The sequence below is a fragment of the Crocodylus porosus genome, unplaced genomic scaffold, assembly GCF_001723895.1.
Source record: "Crocodylus porosus isolate Cpor-Errol unplaced genomic scaffold, CroPor_comp1, whole genome shotgun sequence".
Classification (NCBI taxonomy): Eukaryota; Metazoa; Chordata; order Crocodylia; family Crocodylidae; genus Crocodylus; species Crocodylus porosus.
In genome coordinates this window covers 25,625,823-25,649,905 of record NW_017728912.1, presented here as the reverse complement: position 1 = coordinate 25,649,905, position 24,083 = coordinate 25,625,823, and the positions used below count along the sequence as shown (strand labels likewise).

General features: G+C 41.2%; 1 protein-coding gene across 7 annotated transcripts in view; it reads right to left on the bottom strand.

Annotated features, from left to right (window-relative positions):
• Positions 1-24,083, bottom strand: part of EPHA5 (EPH receptor A5) — a 305,046-nt gene that overhangs the window by 10,037 nt on the left and 270,926 nt on the right. For 6 of the 7 annotated variants that reach the window (XM_019534207.1, XM_019534206.1, XM_019534211.1 and 3 more), the window contains 5 exons: positions 18,277-18,338; positions 15,653-15,862; positions 12,338-12,487; positions 6,438-6,631; positions 3,338-3,493 (listed from right to left, as the gene is read on the bottom strand). In XM_019534207.1, coding sequence (XP_019389752.1) covers positions 3,338-3,493; positions 6,438-6,631; positions 12,338-12,487; positions 15,653-15,862; positions 18,277-18,338 — 772 coding nt within the window. The remainder of the gene's footprint in view (positions 1-3,337; positions 3,494-6,437; positions 6,632-12,337; positions 12,488-15,652; positions 15,863-18,276; positions 18,339-24,083) is intronic. The other variant, XM_019534208.1, reaches the window with a different exon arrangement.

Genomic DNA, 24,083 nt, shown 5'->3' with positions numbered 1-24,083 from the left:
GGAGCAGAACAAGGGAAGGGGAATACTTGGGGAAGTAAGAAGGTATTAGCACAGGGAGATGAGAAAGAGCTAAAAAAAGCAGAAGGAAGGACAGATGAAGATGCAAGTGGAGGATGAGTGAGGAAGCAACAACTGAAAAGAAAGAAACAAAGGGAAAGGAGGAAAATGAAGAGTAAATAAAGGATAAAGAAAGAAACAATTCAAAGAAGCAGCAACCAGAAGCAGAAATGAGAGGGGGCAGGAAAGCCGAAAGTTCAGGGAGAGCAGAGTGGGTATAGTAGGTGGGATGGCTACTAAGGTAGTAGGATGAAAGTGTCTGCTTTCCTCTGGCTATTGAGGGAATGGGTTGAAAGAGCCTGCTTTTCTCTGAAGAGAAATGGCTTTTTATGGTGCAAAGGGATTCTTTTAAAGCATTTTTTTCTGACTGAATATTTCAGTATGAAAAATCTACAACAGAGAATAATTTTAATAACAACAATAATAAAAATCTCTGCTTGACATGTCCTGAGTAAAATATATATTTTGATCAATGCAAGGGGTCCAGAACCTGTTTGGATTGACATTAGTTGTGTGAAACCCATCTTTAGAAGCTGACAGCATATATGCAAGTGGGGAGAAGAAAAAAGACATGAGAGGACAGCACAGAACGGATGAATGAGAGATAGACATCGAGAGAGCTTAAGGAAAAAATAATAGCAAATAATTTGGCATGGATAGGACACATATTCTTTTATTTCAGTATATTTTAGAGGAGGTATAATCCACTTAATAATTTAGAAATGATGATGTTTTTCTAACAAATTAGGCCCTGATTAGGTGAAAATGCCTATGAAATACTGTGTAAAGAGGCTTATATACATTGCATATGACACAGAATATGCATGTAGGAAAGTAGGGCTGGAAGGACACTTGGGCGGTCATCTAGTCTAACCCCTGCTCAAGGCAGGAGCATTCCTGTCTAAACCATTTTAGAAAAGTGTTTGTCTAACCTGACATGACTTGGAGGAAGTATGGAAGAACCTAATAACCAGAGCATGGTGAGCTGGGAAATGCTGGAGAGGAAGTGAGGAAGGAAGGGAGGGGATGATTGCTGAAATTGTTTGCAATTCCAAAAAATAATAAAATAAAATGGTAATCTAACATCAACAACTCAGTTTTTTTTCTTTTTAATTGAATAAAACATTTAATTCCAGAGGTGAGCAACCGTGTTACTTTTAACATTATAATTTAATAAAACTGAAGCAAATTTTGAAACGTGAACAGTTTTTTCAATATGGAACAGTCAGACTTTTCCAAATTTTTCACCCAACACTGATAATTTGGCTAAACCAGGACAAATCAGTGGAACACTGCTATTGCTGGATCTCCATTTTTTTTGTCAAAGAAGAGTTTTGCCTCTGCTCTCACTGTGGAAGTGGAGGGCCTCAGGACTGTGCAAAAGGCAAGCTCTCCAAACCCAAATGACTGATGTAAATGCTTAACTCTGAGTGTTGCGAGCAGACCCAACAACTTTAGCTTTTCTGCTCAGATCTATCCAAGTTGTTGCCTCATCTCACCTCTGTGCTCTCTGGGTTTGCTCTCTTGGCTATTCCTGTCTGCTCTGTGGATTGCAAATTCTTTTGGGCAGGAAGTGTCTTCTCTGCTCCATTTCTATAAAGCACCCAACAAAACGAGAACCTTATTTTTGACTGGGGTTCCTAGGTACTACAAACACAAATATATAATGACATAAAACATGATGACTCTTCAAAGTGTGCAGTTACGCATGTGCTTAATTATTTATAGGGTCCGGCCCCTGTCCTGAAATCACAGTAAGTAAGGGATATTAGGATCGTGAGCATTGCAAAACTGTAGTGAGAGAAGAGACACTGCAACATTTCCACTCCTACTGGACATTTTTTCTATGTTTCAGAGGAATTCCTACTTGGGAGAGTGAATTCCATTTAATAATAGTGAGTTCCTACAGCAATGTTGATCTTGTTGTGCAGAACAGGAGAAATCATTAAGGTTCTGTGAGTATAGGATTTCTTATTATTTTCAGTTGATTCGATATGCATATTGGCCAGCTGGAGGGGGTGCATGCGTGCATGTGTGTGTTGATCAGAACTAAGACAACATAAAGGACTGGGTCATTTTCCTTTTCATTCTAATTCAACATTTGTGATAACCTATCATAACCAAGCTGGAAACACAGTCTCTATGGTCAGCTTGCAAAAATAATAGGAAAAAAAAAATATAGGCATAATTATTACACAAGTGGTACAGGAAATTAAAGAAAAAAAAAGGCACATAATAAACCAACTACCCCAAGGCATTTACTGAATCAATTCAATGCTATGTATTGTATTCAATACAGTCAGATCAGCCTGATTTCAGAGGCATGCAAACATAAAGATATAGGGCACCACTGGCCCACACACTATGTACCCAGGACCCAATCCTGCAAGTGAAGGGCAAGCTCTTTTGAGTTGCATAGCTTACACAAACCCCTCTTGTGGGAGAGGGGCTTGCAACTGGGCCAGTATCAGACCCATGTCTTCCTTTCAACATCACACAGAATCCAGAACGACAATTAATGATCAAACAGACCCACTTTCTTTAAAAAATGTTTCATTTTTAGCTGGATATTTGCAGGGAACCTTTAGGTTTGACTGCCATTTCTGAAAATGTCCTGTTGGGGCTAATGCAATTTGTGCCCTTCTGAGGACTCCTTTACAGTGCTGGAATTTGGAACTGAGAATCTAGGCCTTGGGGGTTATGACATGGGCTTCACTGATGTTCTGTTGTCACTGTTATGAGGTCAGCCACATCAATTGTGCAAATGTCTGTTTTTCATCTTTTGCAGGTAAAAATCACATCCCGCTTATATCACATACTGGGCCTGTCCACAAATCACCTGGGGTTAGGCGTAGCTCCCTCAAAAGCCAGTGACACCCGTATAAGAGTAATGTAAGTGAGAAGAGATTCCAGTTTCCATTCATTTGGAATGGTATATAACTGTGCTTACTTTTTTTTTTTTATTAAAAAAATTCCCCAAGCAATCCAACTGCCAGAATATGGTCCGTCTGTTAAGCAAAATCAAGTGTAATTTTATTTGGTAAAGGAGCCCAGTTATTTTAACAAACACAATGACTTTAAGTTCAACTCTCTCCTGCATTTGTTATCAATACAGGTAATAAAAGATGAAGCTTCTGTGAAAACTAATGGCTACATACGAAAGTGAACTGCTTCCCTTCTTTGTCCTCTTCTGAAGCCTACCTCTCTATTTCATTTACACCTATTTGTATTCTTGCCCTGCTCCAACAAATTAAGTGAAAATTATCAAGAAACTACTCACTCTAAAGTCACCTGAGCCACAGCATCCATTGAACTGTATCCATTTTCCATGAAAATCTCTGTATACCGTCCCATTTTGATGGCTTCCAGCCATTCACCTACAGATCTGTAGGCACTGCTTCCCACCGGGCTATGTTCTACTAATAAATTTGACACTCTAAAATAAAATAAAAAACAACAACAAGGTTTAATATTTCAAAGTGCTTAATATAACTTATTCATCCACCATTTTTAATATTAAAGAAGAAGCGTCTATTGTGTTTTCCTAGACATCTGTTCTGAAGTTCTATCTTCTCCACCTCTATTTTTCTTTTTCATTATAACTTACAGCTATGGTAAATCAAAGGGCAGAGAGTATGGCAGCTGAATTCTCTTCCTAAACAAGTCAGGAGAGTGGAGATAAATGCATATTGTATTTCCCATCACTGATTATCATTGCCAGTCAGTGGTCAAAATTGGAGGGACTGTTTCTGAAAATATCTGCTAGATTTTCAAAACTACTTGTCTCCCACTGATTTTAGCAATTTCTAAAATCAAGCTCTCGACTCAGGAGGCTACCTACAGTCTAATCTTGACCAATATATCCATATAACTTTAGTCACAAAAGAAGTGCCAGTCAAATCCGAAACTACTTGCACCATGTCCAGCAATATGGGATTCTGTTGTTACTTGGTTCCTGGGCAGCACCATACCTTAAACACCTTACATGCTTACATACTGCATCTCTTCTGGCAATAGATCTCAAGGGACTTTGCAAACAAGTTAAGTATCAATATCACCACTATGCAGATGGGAAAAATGAGGCAGAGGGTGGTGAAACAATTTATTCCAGGTACGACGTGAGAATGGGACATGTGAATCCCAAACCCAGTGTATCTAAGTGCTTTATCCACTGACTAAGAAAAACACTTGTATGAGGAATCTGATGCACACATGTAATTTTTTGCAGAGTGAAGCTTTGAATATGGGAATTAAATTTAAATGTATCAAACAGGTAAGATATCTGAGATATTATTTCAGCACTTGAGAAATCTTTGTATATTTTATGATCACATTAGTACCTCTTTGTTTATTTAATGACCTTGCTGAAGGATCTAATAAAATGTAAATACTACCAGTATCAAAAGCAACATGTTTTCACATAAAATTTTATATGCAGAGGGGATTCAAACTATCTTACCATAACAAAGAGGTGGATTTTCAACGTGAAAACCATAATGCATTTATTGATATGCGTACATTGTAATGTTATGCATTATTTCCTCCCTTATCTGCATTAATGAGAATTTTTAATAAAGGATTGTACATGTAAAAGATTCTTTAGTGAGGCATTTTGTTCAATTTTGGGTTGATTTAGTAACTTTTTATTATGGATAAAGAATGATATGGATAAAATAAACATGACCACAAAAAATCGACTGTTCAGGTGCACTGTTCACAATTGAAACACTAATAGTGGTTTTGAAATGGAGACATTTGGAATGACTTGGAACTATAAATGCATTAAAAGATCAATAAGGTGCTTAGTGACTATATGAAATGGTTTACTGCCTGTTTTAATCTTCTCTGGTGCAATTTGGTATAACAATGTATGAACTGCTGCACAACATGCCCTGAAAATGACTATTCCAAACTGAAAATAAAAGAGAAGTGTCTCATATTTTATGCTACCATAAACCTTTTTATGCAGATTTGCTAGGAATGACATTACAACTAATTGCTAATAAGATTCATTCTTCAATTGCTTCTTCAGAGGATTAATGATGCATGGAAAGTAGCCTGAAGACGTGTGCCTACTTTGTATTTAAAAAATGACATTTACTCTGGTAAACAAATGTTGGCCCACAGTGCCAACCTAACCTTTCCTAACAATTGTTGCTTATTCCTAGACATTTGCTACAGCACTGCCAGTACAAATATGTGTGTAATTTCCTCCCTATGACCAAGTGGACAATAATTACAGAAGCAGGGCTGATCTTCAGCTGCCATTAGTCAGTATAGCTCCACTGAAGTCAATGGAGCCACTTTGACTTACACTGGTTGAGAATCTGTCCTCCTGAGTTTGTGTAGAGGGCAATAGGATTAAAACTGAATAATTTAATGCTGCAGATGAAAAACACTGAACATGCGTAATAATAAAAAAGGGAGTTATTCTTTTCAGGCTTCTGGTACCATGGAATTTTTATTGTTTAGATTACTAGCCAGCAGGAATTTAAAAATAAATATTTATAGTCCTCTTTCTCTATAATCTCTGCTTTAATTGTAGGCTTGGATTTATCATGTTTCACGTTAAAATTGCACACTATTTTTTTCAGTTAATGTGGTTTTAGAAAAATCATTTGTGTAGAATATTTAGGCAACCACAAGGGTTTGTAATTTTGACAAATGGTACAAATGGAGGTGAATGATAATGGAGTTAAGAAAGATGGCAAGAGGACATGTATGGGTAGGAATGCATCTGCAAACATTTAGCTTGGTTAGTCTCAAGAATTTCCCCACAAGGGTTTCTCTTCTCTTAATATTACCAGGATAAAGTCAACAGAGAGATAACTGGAATAGTTTTTATTATATACATTATGGGCCAAATTCTGCTCTCCCTGGCTGCATCTACACAAGGCGCTTACTGTGCAGTAGCTCATTACTACTCAGCAGTAGTAACAAGCTACAAGCTACTGCACAGTCAGTGTCACCAGGATGCCGGTTACTGTGCAGTCATTTACTATTTGGGTATAAAAGTACTACATGACTGCGCAGTAACAACTCAATCAGCATCTTATGTAGGCATGGCCCCTAAATCCAGTACATAGCAGAATTAAGTCTACTATGGAGCTGGGACTAAACAGGCCAAATCAAGTGCTTCAAACGTAGGTTATGCTAATTTTACCTGCTATAGCATAGAAGTATTTATAAAGTGATTCAGTTGTCCACATTTCTGACAATTTAAAGAGAAAGAGTTGGCTGGGAAGACTATTCTGGGGATAATAAAGGCCTTGGTAGATCTGTAGAGAGTCTTTACTGACCAAATACTAAAAGACACTTCAATGCCAGGATATTAGGACACAAGTCTTTCACTGAGAAATGGCTTCAACCTGAATGGGTACCTGTTTGATGCATTAACCAATGTCTTCAAGCTGCTAGGGTTACGGATGAGCTTATCCAACATGCTGACAATTTCATCAAATTTGGGCCTGCTGTTCCGGTCTTTCTGCCAGCAGTCAAGCATTAGCTGGTAAAGAGCTGCTGGGCAGTCCATGGGGCTTGGCAAACGATAGCCTTCCTCCACTGCTTTAATCACCTAGGGAAGACAAAACAGAGTGTTTTTCCCATCTCTGAAATGCAAAGGGTTTTAAACACAACCTTTCATAGCTGGCAAATCATCCATTATTGCTGCTTTCCAAGGCAGTACACAAGCCTTTGCTTATAAGTAAAATCAGAAACAACCTGATCCCTTTCATAGTATTAATTAATTAAAATTAATTTTAGTTAACGGAAAAATAATTCAGAGCACAGTAACACTGATGTCAACAGGTCAGATTCCCAGGTGTTACTGTGAACTGAAATATTTTTCTGTTAACTTTAAGGGAGCTATGAAAACACTCCAGTTGAGGATCAAGCCAATTGTTTAACTCAGTTGTTCCACCCAATCTGCCTGATCCTCAACTGGAGTGTGTTGTCATAGCTTCCTTAAGGTTAACAGGGCTACCTTTAATTACACCAGTTGAGGATATTACCACCAGTGTTTATTCTTGGATTCTGAGACCAGTAGCATATGGGCCATCTAGCATTTCCTTGGAATAGAACTTTTTTTTAATGAAAAGGCATGTTCTGGATCATACATTTGTTTTACAACAATAAAAGTCCAACTTTATTTCAAAAGAGACTTTGAATGCTAAATGATGGATACATTCAAGGCTGAAGCAGCATAACCATCTCATATATCATTCAATAATGTGAGGGTCTAGTAATTTATTATTGTGTACACGTTTCTGCCAGGAATTGAAAATGTCTCCAAAAATGCTACATGTAAATTAAAAACAAGGGAGGGCCTGGCCATTGATTTTAAATGCAAATACAACCCCCACCTCCCATGATTTTGTACCAGTTATATTTAAAGCAACTAGTCTACACATGTGAATTCTTGTGTCCTTGAGAAAGAAAAGACACCCAACAAAAATGCAATGACTGATTATCTCTCTCTCTCTCTCGTTGTAAACTAAAAATAATTAAATCCATTCTGACGACAAAATAATTTGTTTTCAGCATGTCCAGGTTGTTTTAACTGAAACTCATTGAATGGATCTTCAAACAAACTCTGGACATGGCAACTATCCTTTAGACACCTAAATAAATGCCTGCATTTTTACAAAAAAAATAAAGCTCAGGTCTGCTTTAGGCACACACAATACATGAATGTACCAAGAAATTCTTCATACCCCTTTCTTTGCAGTCTCTTCTCCTAAATCTGTTCGCTACCAGAGGTTAGAGGTTGCTCTCCTGGGTGGTGAATGTTGTGGCCAGCCACCGTGCTCTGAATGTATGCTCTCCAAAGAGTCCCTTGCATTCCTCTCATTTTTATGCACAGTGTGACATATAATTTGAAATCACATTGTTTTCAAATATATTCAGTGGTTAGCAAAAGTATTGCTGTAATTTTAGTCTTGATTGCTTTCATCCTGCCTTGGGGTAATGTTATTCAGAAGACAATGGAATTCCAGGCTGAAAACCCAACTTTCCAGCACATATCATTCCAGTCCACATCTCACCCTGAAGTCTGAGCCCAGAAGTGGAAAGTACTGGCCCAGGAGTGGTGTGGGGCTTTAAAAACTTGAAAGGACACATTTAGTAGTGAAGAAAATTACATGGCGCATCATATTACTCTGAACAGCTGCTTCTGGTATTGAGCATATCTGAAAATCCAGCCTTACTGCTGAGGTCATGCAGCTCTTTTGTGCTAACGTGACGCCTGAACCAAAGACTACTGATGTCAATGGGAAGACTCTTAGTAATGTTAATGACAGCTGGAGCACATGTATGACCTTCTACCTGGTTTGGACCAGAATTCAATCATGACTTTGTTCTGCACCAATGGTTTTGCTCATAGCATGATAAGCTAAGGTGTACTTTATCACCTGCTTTGTCTAATGTTTTAGTATTGTTTCCAGTTTTAATGTGAACCCAGATTTGCAGCCATTGTATAAAAAAACTATGCAACAGGAACAAAGGAGTATGTGAATCTTACATGCTGTATTTTCATACGTATTTATAATGTGGAGGGACAATCCCTCCAGCATCAAGATGTCTAGCAGACAAGCTGGCATCAGCATTGACTATCTGAACTACGTCTGCAATGAAGTTATACATGCTTTATATTCCTGGCAATAACACTGCAATCAATAAGGTTAATTCAATTTACAGGATGTTGTCCACTCTGGCAAATGGCATCAAAATACTTTGAGATGCTATGATGCTGAAACATCTTTTTTTTTATCTGCAAATGTTTTGGGGATCCAGCCGTAATGGGAATAAGGGCAAAAACATAAACCACTGGCATCAACCATAAGGAACAAATTACTGCACTGTACAATTTTGTTCACCCAGTGCATGTGTTTTTAGAACAGCTGATGAGTCAAATTGTAGGCTAGCAGAAGGTTTGCGGACCTATTCCCTCCCGGGCCCTTTGTTTACGGGGTTATGCTGGTTGGCTTAGGGCTACTGGAGGGTATATTGGGCTGATTTATACCTACAAGAGCAATATACTTGGCCTTACATTTCCACAGTATCGTAGATTTTAAACCCACCATTAGTCCAGTAACTTGCATGAGGCAGGCCATACAATTTCATCCAATTCCTCCAGCAAACCATGCTCTCATGGTTGTGCCAGAGCATATTTTTAGAACTCCATCTAGTCTTGATTTAAAAACTTGATTTATAATCTTCTGAGTAATCATGACTGCCACCCTGGGTCTACCTTGACATGGATGAAAGTAATCTGGATATGTAATAATAAGGACAGTTTTGCTAGCCAAAGACTATTTCTAAACAGTGTGTTTTAAGTGGCTGTAATTATAGGTCACACAGCACATAAGAATGAAAGGAACTCTTTGATGAGGGACTGAAATTCGTGCAACCAGAGCACAGTGGTTTACCACATAATGTCCACAAGCAATAGAAGCAACTTATGACTCTCGCCAATGGGGGTGGGAGTTGAGAATACAGAGGAGGGGAGATGAAAAACTCTCTAGGAATTTTCATGTACCAGACCCGAGTTAAATTTCCTTGCTTCCTATAATCCAAGCTACTGCCAAGTATATGCAGTACAGCCACAGAGATAATCAAATCAAAACCTGGTCAGGAACCAATGCTAATTTCAACAGAAAAAAACTCTTATTAATTCTTTAATCTACATGTTGTAAAAAGCCACAGCTATGCACAGCTTTTTAAAGATGTGTTTGTGAAGTTCACTCACTGCACAATGGGATATAGTTAAATTAATATTTTTCTGGTTTTTCTTTTTTTTTATTAACAGATATAAAAATGCCAATTATTTTAGTGCTTACTGTCAATAAGAGGGATTCCTCTGGCAGGGGAGTGTTATCTTGCTCTCACCAGCCTGAATCATAGTTTGTAGTCTGGCTTTTATAGAACAACATCTGTGTCATTCCAGTGCATTTATATTAAAGATGGTTACAGTCGCTAAATTCAATGGAAGAAGAGAAAAGCCACGGCCCAAACTGCTGCATCCTTTTCACTGGGCATGGAAAAAAGTTTCTACATTAAATTGTGATAATCTCCTGGGTAGATGCATGCAGTATCCTCATGGTTACTAAACTCCCTTTGAATGTGATAGCATCTGGGATGGAGGGATTATGGGGCATTGTTGCTCTGAGTCTACAAAACAACAGGGCTGCTTGCCTGACAAGCAGCATTCTTTTCTATCTGTGATAGAGAGATATTGTGGGTGGCTTCTTTGGGACAGCTGAATGGGAAGGAGGGGAAATGTGACATAATACTCTTAGGGGCAGGTGATTACATGCTCACTGGGGCCCTGCTGCTGCCTTGCTAAGCCCCAATGCTGGGGGAAGCTGTGCCGGCTGCAGCTGTCTACCATATGGGGATCAGGACCTGTTCTGATCTCCACATGGCCAGGAGAGCTGTTCTGGCTGGGATGCAGTGGACAGCTCTCCCAGTCATATGGAGATTAGGTCTGGATCTGATCTCCACGTTGCTGGGATGCAGCAGTCCTGGCTGCTGGGACAGCTCTTCCCCACCCCGTGCAGATCGGGACCAGCCCCTGTGTGGGACTGGTACCCAGTGGAGCCTGGAGTTCCCCCTGGCTGCTGCAGGTGGGACAGAGCAGGACAAGAGCAGCCCCAGATTGAACTGCTCCCACTGGGAGCAAATTTGCTCCTGAGAGGTGCATATTCACATGTGTGTGAGGACACAGTTTAATGCCCCTGAATTTTCTTCAAAGAAAATTCAGGCACATTAAAAGATGAGAGATAAAATATGGGTGAGGTCTCAAAAGAAGTTGTCCTTGTCAAATCATGACTAAAGTCAAACAGCTAGGACTGGTTATTAGTTTTTTATTTTATTTTATGCTCCCCCTGATGGGTTAGAAAGAAGTAGTGACCATTGAGAAAGGGAGTTTAGCTTTTTCCCACCCTAACCAAAGATTCCCTGCAGGGTGTCACCACTACAGGGAGGCAGCAGGTGGGAGGTGGCGGTGACAAGGATACCAGCAGGTCTCTGTGAGACTGTCCCTATCCCATGTCACAAGGGACATAAGACCTTCCTCTGCACTGCAGAACCTGCTGTACAGCTTCCTTGGAAACTTAGCTCCTGCACTGCATACAGTCTAGGGAGAATAAGGACTAGACAGAAAAGAGTTTCCAAAGGGCATTATCAGGAGCATGCCCTGAAGTCACTGGAAGACATCTCATCGCAGGATGACAGGGTAGCTCCTACACAGAATATTGCCTCAGCCTTGGGTGGAACATAGAACTGGGAAGGGAATCCTCAGCCACAGAGTCCAGGTCCTAGCATAGACAAGCAACCATGTACCCAGAGATCCCTAAAAAACATTAAAGCACAACAGCAGACAAACCAGGAGCAACCTACAATATGCCATGGATAGAAGCACTGGAGATAATGGTCTATCAATGTTCTAGCACTGCAGTGACAGAAAAGTGGTGCTGCAGTGACAGAATAAAACTGCCAGGCTACATCTACAGCTACAGCAGCATCCCACAACAATGAAAACACACCACTTTAATGGCACATTAATTTAAGGCTTCATTCTGCAGGGTTCTGAGCACAGCTTAGTTCTCTTCAAGATCAAGTATCTGCTCCATTACTGACCATGGCATTGTAGCCGTATTTAAAGCCCTAGGCCCTGGACCAAGATGCTATTGTGCTAAGAACTTGACACATGCATTGTGAGAGACTGCTCTCATTTACTGTTTATATATCTCAAGGCAGTCAAAAAGGGTGGGAGGTGAAGCAATTTCCTTAAGGTTGTTAGCCAAGCCAGGATTACAGCCTAGATCAGCAGGCCCAAATTGCTCTACTAAAATGCTCCCTTTTCACTCAAGGAGGCAAGCACTTACTGAAGGGGATGTCTCCCTAAGCTTAAGCTTTACTGGACTGCAAGAGTTTGTCAGTGTAGCTGAAATTATATCATTCATCAGTATATACCCTTGGATAGACCTTTGTCCTAAAATGTAATGCAGATGAGCTCTGGTTCTAGCAGCCTTTGGAGAGCTGCAGCAGTCTGCCAAGGGAGCTGGACTACTCTGTACAGACATATTTCCCTTTGTGCAAAATCTGTTTTGAGCTGCTACATAAAAGGGCATTGAACAATAGGAATTTCAGAGGGAAAGCAAAATCACATCACTGGGGGTTTTCCAGCAGCTGTCCTTTTCAGACTGAAAGCCTCATGCTAGTTCTGTCTTTCTGATGAGAAAACAGTCTTGTCTGGTAGTGGCTTTTGCAAAGCGCTTACATCTTGATTGGTCATCTCCCAGTAAGGTCTCTCTCCATAAGACATGACTTCCCACATCACTATCCCATAGCTCCAGACGTCACTGGCTGAGGTGAACTTGCGGAAGGCGATGGCTTCTGGTGCAGTCCATCGGATTGGGATCTTGCCTCCCTAGGATGAAAAAGCAGAAAGGGATGTTGGGGGAGAGGAAGAAACAGCGGTTCTTAGAGTGCCAAGGGGTTTTGTTTCCTCTCTTGAAAGGTGCTGGAAAGAGATGTAGAATTTTAAAGTAAATCTGTTTGACAGCATGAGGCCCCTTTCCGCATTCTCCTGGCCCATAAGCATGTGTAGGCTGACTGCTAATTGACTGTCCTGAAGGTTTGTTGTTTAAATTCTGTTTGAATGCTAGAACACGTATAGGATCAATGTCTCAATTATGCTGCACTGGCTGGTAGGGGAATAAACTTCCCGTAGTCTCTGAAAGCAAATGGGGGAGGAACAAACGTCTCCGAATCTGGGGGTGACTTTCATTTAATTTGAACCTCATGCAAATTGCAGGGTGAGTGGAAGGTGGTTTGAATTGGGCCCCAATCCTGTCCTGCAACTAGGTGCATGAGGATGAGTCACTGACACTTGTGAAGTTAGAGGCTGATGCCTATGAAAGATGCATAGTGATCAGGCTATTTACAAAAGCATCACCAAATCTTTCTCCCTTGCAGTATCCTTGTTTGTGATGGGGTTTGTTTTTTTTCAGTTTGGTTTGGCATAATATTTCTTGCCTACCCAGCACCACTCTGGATACATTTAGCACATTTACATTTTTCCCCTTTTTCTTTCTCCAGTTTTTAGATTCTAAATTTTATGTCAAAATATAGTTCCTTTTTAGGAGAAACAATCACAGAATCATAGACTCATAGAGAAGTAGGGCTGGAAGGGACCTCCATAGGTCATATAGTTTAACCCCCTGGGGGAGCCAGGGTCATCCCTATACAAACCATCCTATATAAATACATAATTTAACCTACCATCACTAAATAGATCTCTTAAATAGGCTTTAAAGAAATGTTTCCCTTCAGTTACCAGTATATCAAAAAATATACCCCCCCTTTGATGCTCCTAACCCCTCAAGAGGGGTGAGATCAATAGGAGGAAGGGCATAGCATCTCAGGTGATCCTTTTTAATTAAAAAAACAAACACCGAACATTGGAGTATAGTACCAAAAAAAATCCTCATTTTTAAAATTATTCTTCACTGGGACATTATTACTTCCAACCTTTAGATAGCGGGAACCAGATTCTCAGTCAGTGTCAATTGGCACATTGCAGCTTATTACTCTAGCTTCAATTCTGGGCCCCAACCCCCTACATGTACAATAGCTGGGTTCTAATGTGGCAATGTGGTTAGACACCGGAGCCCACACAGCTCTTTTCAGGAATAGGATTTGAAGTGTCTGTGTCTGGAACACTGTCATAGGGTTACAATAAGCTGCTAGACAGAACTGCTCAGGAAAGAGTGAATTTATGTTACATCCATTACAATGCTTTATTTTTGTCTGTAAATAAGGGATGAACTTAAATGAGAGATGTTCCATCCACTGTAACTATTAGAAAAGGTCTTCATTTTTACAATGCTTGTCATATACTTTTTCATAGTATATCTTAATATTTTCATGTCTATTGTAATATAGTTCACATTTTGTGGAAAGCTTCTAGGGGCCCTAATCTGTCTGTGTGACTTTTTTAGGCATTCCTCTGGGTGGTCTGACAGACCTGTTTTTGATATTGGCTGCCTTGGTTCCCTCAGGGTTAGCTGACTGCTTGGAACAGCTTCTGTGTTAATGAGTTATTCTTCTCCCAGCCCCTCAAATGTGGGCTACGGAAAACTCCTAGCCATCAGTCTTACTGGAGATCTACGAGTTTACTGCACCTAGGACTTGTCCATGTTTTAATTACAGAAACCAACTTAGATTCTTCCCTTGGAAGAAAGGAGTAAACTGAATGGGTTTAATTACTCCCTTTTAGTAACTCACTGGGTGCGCCTACACATGCAATTCATGCGCCTGAATTTTCTGCACAGAAAAATCGGGTGCATTAAACTGCACTCAGGCATGCATCTGCTCCTGAAAGGAGCAGTTCAGTTCAGTGCTGTTCTTGTCCTGATCTGCTCCTCTGCAGCAGTCAGAAGGAGCTCCAGGCTCCACCAAGTGCCAGCCGTAGGCGGGTGGGAGACACAGGGGCAGTCCCAATCTTTGCAGGGCAGGAAGAGCTGTCCTAGATCTGGCAGCTGCTTCCCAGCCATGTGGAGATCAGGACTGGTCCCAATCTCCAGCTGGCTTGGAGGCAGCTGCCCCCACAGTTGGGACAGCTCTTTGTGCCCTGCAGAGATCAGGGCTGAGAGGGAACTGCCCTGTTGCCAGGATAACTCCCACCACATTGAGATCAGGGCTTAGCCAGGCAGCAGTGGCCCCCTGCTCCCTGAGCTGACTGGGAGCAATTTGCTCCTGGTCAGGTTCTACACATGTGCTTTGGTGCATTAGGTAATGCACCACTTTTCTACTACCCATATGTATTGGTACTAGCAAATGGTGCATTAGACTAATTTTATGCACAGTAATTGATGTGCACATGTAGATAGTGATGCTTTTCTGTGCATTAAATTAATCTAATATGCTGTAAAGCATCTTGTGTAAATGTACTCACTGGGTATGCAGTTGGTTGTATATCACTTTTCTTTAAATGTCAAACTGCATTAAAAAGGAGCTTAATTTTAGGCTTCTAAGTCTCCATTTAGATACCTAAATAAGTAACCCTTTTTTCTTCATGAGTGGAGAATTCAGCAGCACTCTCTGCAGACAGTGGGAGCAGCTGGGTACTCAGAACTCCTAAACATCAAGCCATTTATAACTAGGTGCCAATATACAGATATAAGTGGCCAGACTGCTATGTTACTGCTTTTTTTTTTTTTAATCTCAGCTGCAATACACTTTCGCTTTTGCACTGAGGCCAAGCTCAATTTATTCCCCTAAATGGGTACATTTTCTGTTCCAAAAATAATCGCTTAACTGAAATCTGCCTAGATTGGAGGCATCAGACTGACTTGCTCCCAACTCACTGTCATGGGCAGACAGCTTTGTTTCATTGATAACACTGAGCAACACATGCAAGAGAAGTTGGCACTCAAATGGTCCTAAATTTACTAGTTGTATGGGCACATAAATTAAATGGCTGCAAGTAGGTGCTGAGCCCTCTTGAAAATCCAGTCCCAGCTTCTGATAATCCCACCTGCAATCTCCATAATTTTCCTTAGTTTATCATTTCAGCAACCTGACAACATACCCTTGTGGTATAGGCTGCTTCAGGGTCATCTTCTAGGACTCGGGACAGTCCAAAGTCAGATACTTTGCAGACTAAGTTACTGTTGATTAGGATATTTCTGGCAGCAAGGTCTCTGTGTACATAGCCCATGTCAGACAGATATTTCATCCCAGATGCAATTCCCCTCAGCATTCCAACTAGTTGAATTACTGTGAATTGCGCGTCATTCTTCTGCAAAGATAATGGAGAGTTTCAATCAATCAAAGTTTGTAGCACCTGGAGTTACATTACGATGCACAAATAACATTTCAATAGCAAGTACCACATGAAGGAAAAGAGCAATTAATAATTAATTGCCACAGCACTGTGACCAAGAGACTTCTGAAGGCTTCCCTCTTTGGAATAGTTCTCCCTAGAGACAAAGCTAAGAAAAAAGAGCTACTTTAAGTCAGCGCCAGGGAGTTACATGTTTGGGATGATGACTAACTAATGGATTGCTCACAGTGTATATACATATTTGTGTATGTAAAAATTCTACAGATGATTAACCCTTAAAACCAAGGCAACAGACAACAAGTGTGTAGAGATTGCATCCAGAAAGCTGATGAGTGTTTTGTTCAAATGACCTAATCATGGCTTGTTGAAAAAGTACCATCAAAATACCCATCATTTTTTACTGAATTTGGCCCATTTGGAGATTTTTGTGACAAAAGGGAGGCATAAACCTGTGTTTCTCAGTGGGTACGTCTACACAAGATGCTTTACCGTGCATTACACTAATGTGCAGTAATGCATCACTGTCTACATGTCCATGGGACTTACTGTGCAGTAAATTAGACTAATGTGCAGTTTGCTAATACCAAGTAATACAGGTACTAGAGTAACCGCACATTAGCTACTGTGCAGTAGCACACGTGTAGATGATGACTGGGAGAAGTTTGCTCACACACATCCTAGACAGCAGAGGTCCACAGGAGGCAGGGGGAACTGTCCGTGGCTCCCATGCACAGCTTGAGATCACAGTCCAGATCAGTAGTTAGCTGCTTTGGGGCGATTCCCCGTGGCCACGCAGTAGCAGTAGCAGTACCCTGAGCTCTCCCCTCATGTTGTTTGCTTTGGGGGTGAGGGTGGGGACGCTCTCTGTCCCCAGTCCCAGCACTGCTCAGCTCCTGGCTATCCCAAGGCATGGGCAGGGAGCAGGAGCTGACTGGAGCTTGAGATGCATGGGCACTACCAGGGCTGAGGGGATGGGAAAACTCTCTATCCCTGGCCCAGCACTGCGGGGACAGAGAGCTCCCTCACTGTGGTGCTTCTCAGCTCCTGGCTCCTGAGCAGTGCCAGGATTGGGGACAGAGAACTCCCCTGTCTCTCGCAGGAAGCAATGCAAGGGGAGAGTTCAGGGCACTGCTGCTGCTCAGCTGCACGGCACTGCCCCAAACCAGCACTGCCGAGCCAGGCTGCGATCCTGAGCTCTGGGGCGATCCTGACCCCTGAGCTCTGTGACAGCCTGAAGCTCCTCCTGGCTGCTGCAGGGGGGCAGAGCAGGACAGAGGGGCAGAAGCAGCCCTGGACAAAACTGCTCCTGTGTAGATGTGTTCCTGTGGGCCATTAACTGAGCCTTATTTTAATGCACAGTAACCTTAAGGTGCATTAACTGCACATGTAGACACTCCCAGTGTGTGGCTCCTTACTAGTGGTAGATGGGAATTTTCTAAAGAAACAGTGTTTTGCTGAATAATAATGATTTGTCAAAACAGGCATTTTTTTTTTTTGCTGGAGACATACCAGTTTCAATAAAACTATTATCTGGAAAGTCTACGATAGAATTTATGGCCAAAATGAGTGTGACCTTCCCCTTGATAGCCATCAGCCCACTGGCCAAGCAGCTTATTCAGGACATGGGAGCCTACACTCAAGTGTCTACTGTTCCTGATTCAGAGCAGATATTTCCCTGTGAGTCTCTTATACCTGACAAACTGCTCTAACCACTAGCCTATGCAATCAGTCTGTCTCAGTAGCCCCCACTGGAAGTGTTTCAAATTGTATAAACAATTTAATATTCACTGCGTTACAGCAGAGGCATACTCAAGAGAGAGAGACTACAGACCTGTGGTCAAGACATACCCTTGAGACATGGGAAATCCAGATTTAAGTTTCTGGGGTGAATCAGGAACTACAGAGACTGAAATGGGTATCCCTTATTCTAGTGAGTGCTCTGACTACCTGGCTATTGGCTATTTGAGGAAGAGGGGAGTCTGTCTATCTGTCTGTCTCTCTCTATCTCGTTCTTCACACAGAATGTTGAAAGCCTTGGTTTCATCATGATGAATAGGAACTGTTTTGAAATTTCAGACAGCATTGTGAGCAAGCAAACGATTCCCACCCAAAGCTAATCTTTGCTGAAAGATGAAAGAGTACTTCCCAATTTATCATTATTAAGTATTTGTTTTGCAGTATTACTTAGGAATCTCAGGCAAGGACCAGAACATAATTGAGTTAAGTGCTGTACAAACACAGGGAAACAAGACAACTATGCTATTCCTGTCTCTACTGTGAGCTTGGAACGAGACCTTTGGGCATTTATGACTACATGTGTTCTATAGAATTACTCAGGAAGAACAATATATAGGCACTTTAAGTCTTACCTTCAAAAATGTATCCAAAGAGCCATTCTCCATGTACTCAGTTACTATCATTACTGGTTTACCTGGAAAAAAATTATGACTGATTTATTATCAGTAATTCATTAAGACACATAGACTGTCCACTCTGTTTCTTAAAGTGGACATATAGGAACAGATGCTCTTCCACCTATTGGGCATAGATCTAAGTGGACCTATGCAAGACAGGTTGAACTCCAACTCTACCATAAGTGAACCTAGACCAGGGGTGGGCAAAATGGAAGAGCAAGCCCATGACAGACTCCATTTCAAACTGTGACCCTGCACTGTCATGGCACCACTGCTTCTGGGGTCTCCACAGAAACCGGCCACATCAATGTGGGCAGAGGCTGCTGGGAAATGGAATCTGCTGCGGGTCTGATGTGGCCCATGGGCACATTTTGCCCAGCCCTGATCCAGACATATAGGGCACCTACATGTGTGCCTGACGCCTGCTCCAGCAGCCTCAGCATCTTGTGTATTCAGTGTCCCTGCACTTCAAAATGACAATGGCAGCCCTTTAACTAAAGCTTATTCAACAAGCTTTAGTTAAAGTGTCCCTGCCACTATTTTGAAGTGCAGGACGCTCAATACATGAGACACCTTGGGTGCTTTCATTAGAGTAGCTCCCAAGAGCCACTCTAATGAAAGTGCCCCCCACCCCACCCCACAGAATACGTAAAGATGCCCATAGGCTAGGTACAGACATTCAAAAAGCCTGAGGTGGAATCAATCTAAGTTATGCAGTTTTCTGTAAGCAGCATAATTTAGGTTGGTAGTGAACAGAACACACATTCACCCTCTGGTGTGTGTGGTGGGGAAGGAAAATCTTAGACTGGGGTCCACAATTTTTAAATCAGCCTGTGTGTGCCGAGCTTCTTTTCCATTATGGGTATAGACTTGTTTCCAATCACTTACATGGGTAAAAGCATAGTTTCATAGTTGGTAGGGTCGGAAGGGACCTAAGTGGATCATCTAGTCTGACCCCCTGCCATGGTCAGGAAAGGATGCTGGGGTCAAATGACCCAAGCTAGGTGGCAGTCTAGACTCCTTTTGAAGACTCTAGCCTCCCTTTGAAGAGGCACAGTGCCTGTACCTGGCCACAAGTCTTTAGGAGATATTCAGATGCCTATATACGTATATCAAGACTCTTCCAACACACTGTATTTACAACGCATTGGAGCAAACTTGATTAATCAAGTCTGCTGGAACGTGGTAATTACCACACTCCAGCAGACTCCAGGATCATGTGTATCAGTGTCCCCATGCTGAAAAATGGTGGTGAGGGCACTTTAACTAAAGTTACTTCAATGAGCTTTAGTTAAAGCACCCCCACTGCCATTTTTCAGTGGGGAGGCTGATACATATGATGCTGTAATTAAAATGTTTCAACCATCCCCACCCCCCTCCCAGAGCATGTGTATAAATGCCCATAGTGAGACAAAGTTTAGAAAATCAAGAGTCTAGACAAAGACAGAGGAGAAAGTAGCATTGTTATCAACCTAGTACAGAGAGATTTGATGATAAGGCCACATGGGGATGGATTCTTGGGCAGAGGCAGAAATTAAACCTTGATCTGTTGAGTCCAGACTGTTTCTTAATCACCAAACCGTACTCCCTCTTTTTGCTTCCATGAATTAAAAGCCTTGAAAGGAACCTACGTGGATAAATCCTTCTTCATGGTATTAGCTTCCAGTTCAGCAGATGAACTTTCCCAACCTTCCTGGAAAGCTAAGTAGACTTATGAGGAGTAATTTTTATGGCTGATGAACTAGATAAGGTAATGAAGGAAGGCTAGAAGTGTGTTACTTTTAACTGATAAGAACCAAAGGCTGAGGTGGGAGGTGACTGCACTCTATACATACACGAGTGGTGTAACCAGCAGGCAAGGGCAATGTTGACACAAGAACAAATGGGCATAAAAGAATTTTGGCTGGAGAATCAAAGGTTTCCTACCACAGTTAAAGAAATCTTTTGGAATAGCCTCATAATGGGATAAGTCAGGGCAAGAAACCTAACTGGTTTTAAGAGGGAACTTGGCAAATTAATTGTTTTTGTTTTAATTGTTTTTGTCTGACATAGTTGCCTACAATTTTAGGTGACAGGATTCGATGACCCAGGAGGTCCCTTCCAGCACTACTCCTTACCTGCTCACAGTGGACACAGAACAAACGACGTAAAACTTCCAATTCAAAACCAAAATTCCCTCAAAAGCTACAAACCAGCTTAGCTGTATGGCATAACATTATTATGTACATTGTTGAAAATACATGTTCCAGAGGGTCCACATTGTAGTATCTCTTCTACAAATTCACCTTGGATGCAAGTCCACTTATTCTAATGCAACTTATTGGACCTGTATTTCATTAGGAGTGGTATGGGATTGGAGAGGTCAGTGCTATCTCCAGCTCTTTGATGGAGCAGTCCCCCGGTGAAGAAAATAATCAGTATGAGAAACACGATCAGTGAAAACATGGAATGCTCAATGCCCTACTTTGCAGGTTGGGATGTTTTTGCTCTGTGGCACTCACAGCTACATGATATCACTGAAGCTAAAACTTGTCAGTATTTAAAGAGGGATAAGACATTTCAAATGTACAGTAAGAATATTAATATTTTTCATATTAAATAATAAGATAATTTATGGGAAGAGATAAGCTCATGCTTTAGGGCTTGACCCAATCTCTCACTATTGAAGAGAGGTGATCCCATAACTGCATACTCAAAGGTTCCTTCCCCTCAAGCAGCTTGAGTTGGACTGGCTGGATCAGAGGTTTGATTTTGTACAGTGGTTCCTATCTTTAAAAAGAGGTTTCAAGTTCTGCGCCCCCTTATGCACCCAGGCAATCTGCTGGACTCACAATTAAAGGCAGCATTTGCTTTTGATAATTCTGTACAGTCTCTAATGAATACTGTAACAAAAAAGAATTTCCTTAGCTTATGTGTACTGAATATACAGCCTAATTCAGGAATGGACAAGGGGATCAAAATAAAAGTCAGTAATAAGAACTGGTCTCCCATTGTTGACAAGAATAATAATGTTTGTCCAACTCCATTTGATTAATTTTCATGCCTGAGTCATTTTAATGGTAATTATATATAGTTTTTGCTCAGTTTTATATCTAATTTCTCGCTAGCTTGCTGCAATGACACAGCAATAATTAATGTGGTGTGCTCCAGCTCTTATAAATTCAATGGAATCTTATAAGAACATGTAAATTATTTTTTATTTAAATCAATTTCCATTAGCTGGAATGAAGCACAGACAAAAGAGAAGCTGTCAATTATTTTTAAAGTGCATTATAAATGTCTTGTGTAGAAATGATCAGCTAGGCCTGCTACATGTCATAACATGATTATAAAGGTAAATGCTCCTAAAAATCATTTCATATTCCACTGTTTAAGTTGATCCTAATCTCTCTGCTTTCCTGTTAGGTTAACCGTTTGACTAATTTACTGTTTAATTACCTGCACAATAAATGTAATTGTGTATTTGTCAATCAAAACACTGATTGCTGTGCAGATACTACCCTGGAGCATAGTGGGCTTGCCTTGCTTTAATTTTTTAATGAATACTGTAGTTACTGGATGAGTTAAAGACTTGGCAGCAACATTATCATTCATTCAATGAAAGCACCTCCAGGATTTGTGCAAGATCTGAGCAGCACTGTACTAGGTGCTACATGAAAGCATAGTAAGAGGCACCTTCTGCCATAGAGAGCTTACAATTTAGAGCACCAAGGCAGAGAAACAGAGGTATGAGGTAAACTGACCCAATGTCACTAAGCAGGTCAGTAGCAGAGCCAGGACTTGAACTTGGGGCTCTTCCAGATAGGGGTATATTAAATGACTTGACCAAGAAAGTCATACCACAAATCAGATGCAGAGCTTGAACTACAACCGGGACCTCGGCACTATGCCTTTCCTACACACAGAGGTATCCCATCTCCCCATGGGGGTATTCTATGAAAAATGCTCAAATAGTTCACAGGGTGAAACTCTGGCAGGTCTATCATACTTGAAAAAAAAACTGACCTATGACTTCACTTCTTTACCACACAACTTTTTTTCTGAGCTAACATTGCTTGTGCATGTTACTGCTCAAGAAGTGCTGAAGTACTCCCTCCCCCCCCAATCCTGGCTTAGTTGGGAATAAATTCAGCTGTTCACCAGCATAGCTTAGATAGAGGACATGTTCTAATTCATCCAATCATGTTAGTGAAGCAATTTTAAAAGGATGCACATCCAAAGTTCTCACTGAAGTCAGTGGAAGTGTCTGGTGTACAGCTAATGCAGTAGGTGGACTACATGGATCTAATTGGCTGAGAAGAGAACACTGTGGTCACTCTGATTTCCTCTCAGTAACAGGACAGTGCCTCATGTCACAAAACATCACATATAGTGTGGGGCAGGTGATCTATTGGGCAGACTCACAAGTTAGTAGGCTGACCATATGGAAATCCTGGAAATCCGGGACACTGCCCCCCCACTCTGTGCTCTCACAAGTCAGCAGGGGCAAGGCTATGTGCCAGGTAGGCAGTGGTGCATGCCTGCCTGCAAGGTACTCCACACTGCACTTACTCGTGGCCAGACTGCACTCTTGCCCCTCTGCTTCCAGGATACCCATTATAATTCCCAACAGTCAGGCAGGACCAGCTTCTGAAATCCAGGATTGTCCCAACTAAAACAAGACATATGGTCACCCTACAATTAAGCCAGTATAAGGACTTAGCCATTGGCAAAGCTATAAAATAATGATAAATAATGCTCTGCACTTATATAGCACCTTTCATATATGATGGTCAAAAGATTCTGGAAACTGTAATTAGGTAAGCTTTGCAAGAGCCTTCCTGTCTGCCTTGCCCCCCAACCCCCTCTCCACTTTATGGAACCTTTTAATAAGGCACTTCATGTAAATCTTTTGCTTGTAGTCACTAGCTTCCTTTAACATGATACTGGCGGAGACAGAGGCAACTAAAACTAAAGGCAGCTATATGGAACTTCACTGGCTTGCTGCACTTTGCTCTTGATGTATATCAGCAGAGCTAGTCTATTTACTCACAAGCACGCTAACTGCCCTTACCTCCAATTATTATAATATAAATAAAGGGTGGATAGAGTACAGCATCTTGGAGGACGTGCTTGGTACGCTACAGTCTCCAGCCCAGAGGCTGATTCTTCCTAAGATTCTAATGCAGTCTGGGGCACTGTAGATTCCCATTCTACTGTTCCTTGAAAGGCTATTTTTTTAACATGAAAAATCAGCCTTTCAAACAAAGAGAGGCAATAAAACTCCCTAGAGCCAGGGCTGTGTGTCCATGCATGCTTCATCAAGGTGTCTCTGTGCATCGTAAATGAGTAATTTAAGGTAAAAAAGCCAGGCTCTTTAGTCATCTGTCATAAAATCTCTGCAGACTGCGCTGGTATTTATGATGCGCCCAGTTTAACAACAGATCACAAACTAACTGCAGTTTGGAGTCCCTTATCTCTGACACTTAAAGACAGTGTTCAGGCAAGGATGGCATCTTATTATGACACCACCCTTAGGAGTACAACTTCTGGTTCCTGACTTCAGTTTCAATCAGAAGAAAAATATCAGAAGATTTCCTGGCACTTATGTTTCATTATCTGTGTGCTGCAGGTTGAGCATAATTGTAGAATAAATTAGCATCATATCAGAAAGCATGAAGCTAAGGACACAAATATAGTGAGTTTCAACAAGATAAATTAAAAGTAAATGCCAGCCTTCTTAAGCTATTGGCCTGATTTTCATTTTCACTAAGACTCCTCCT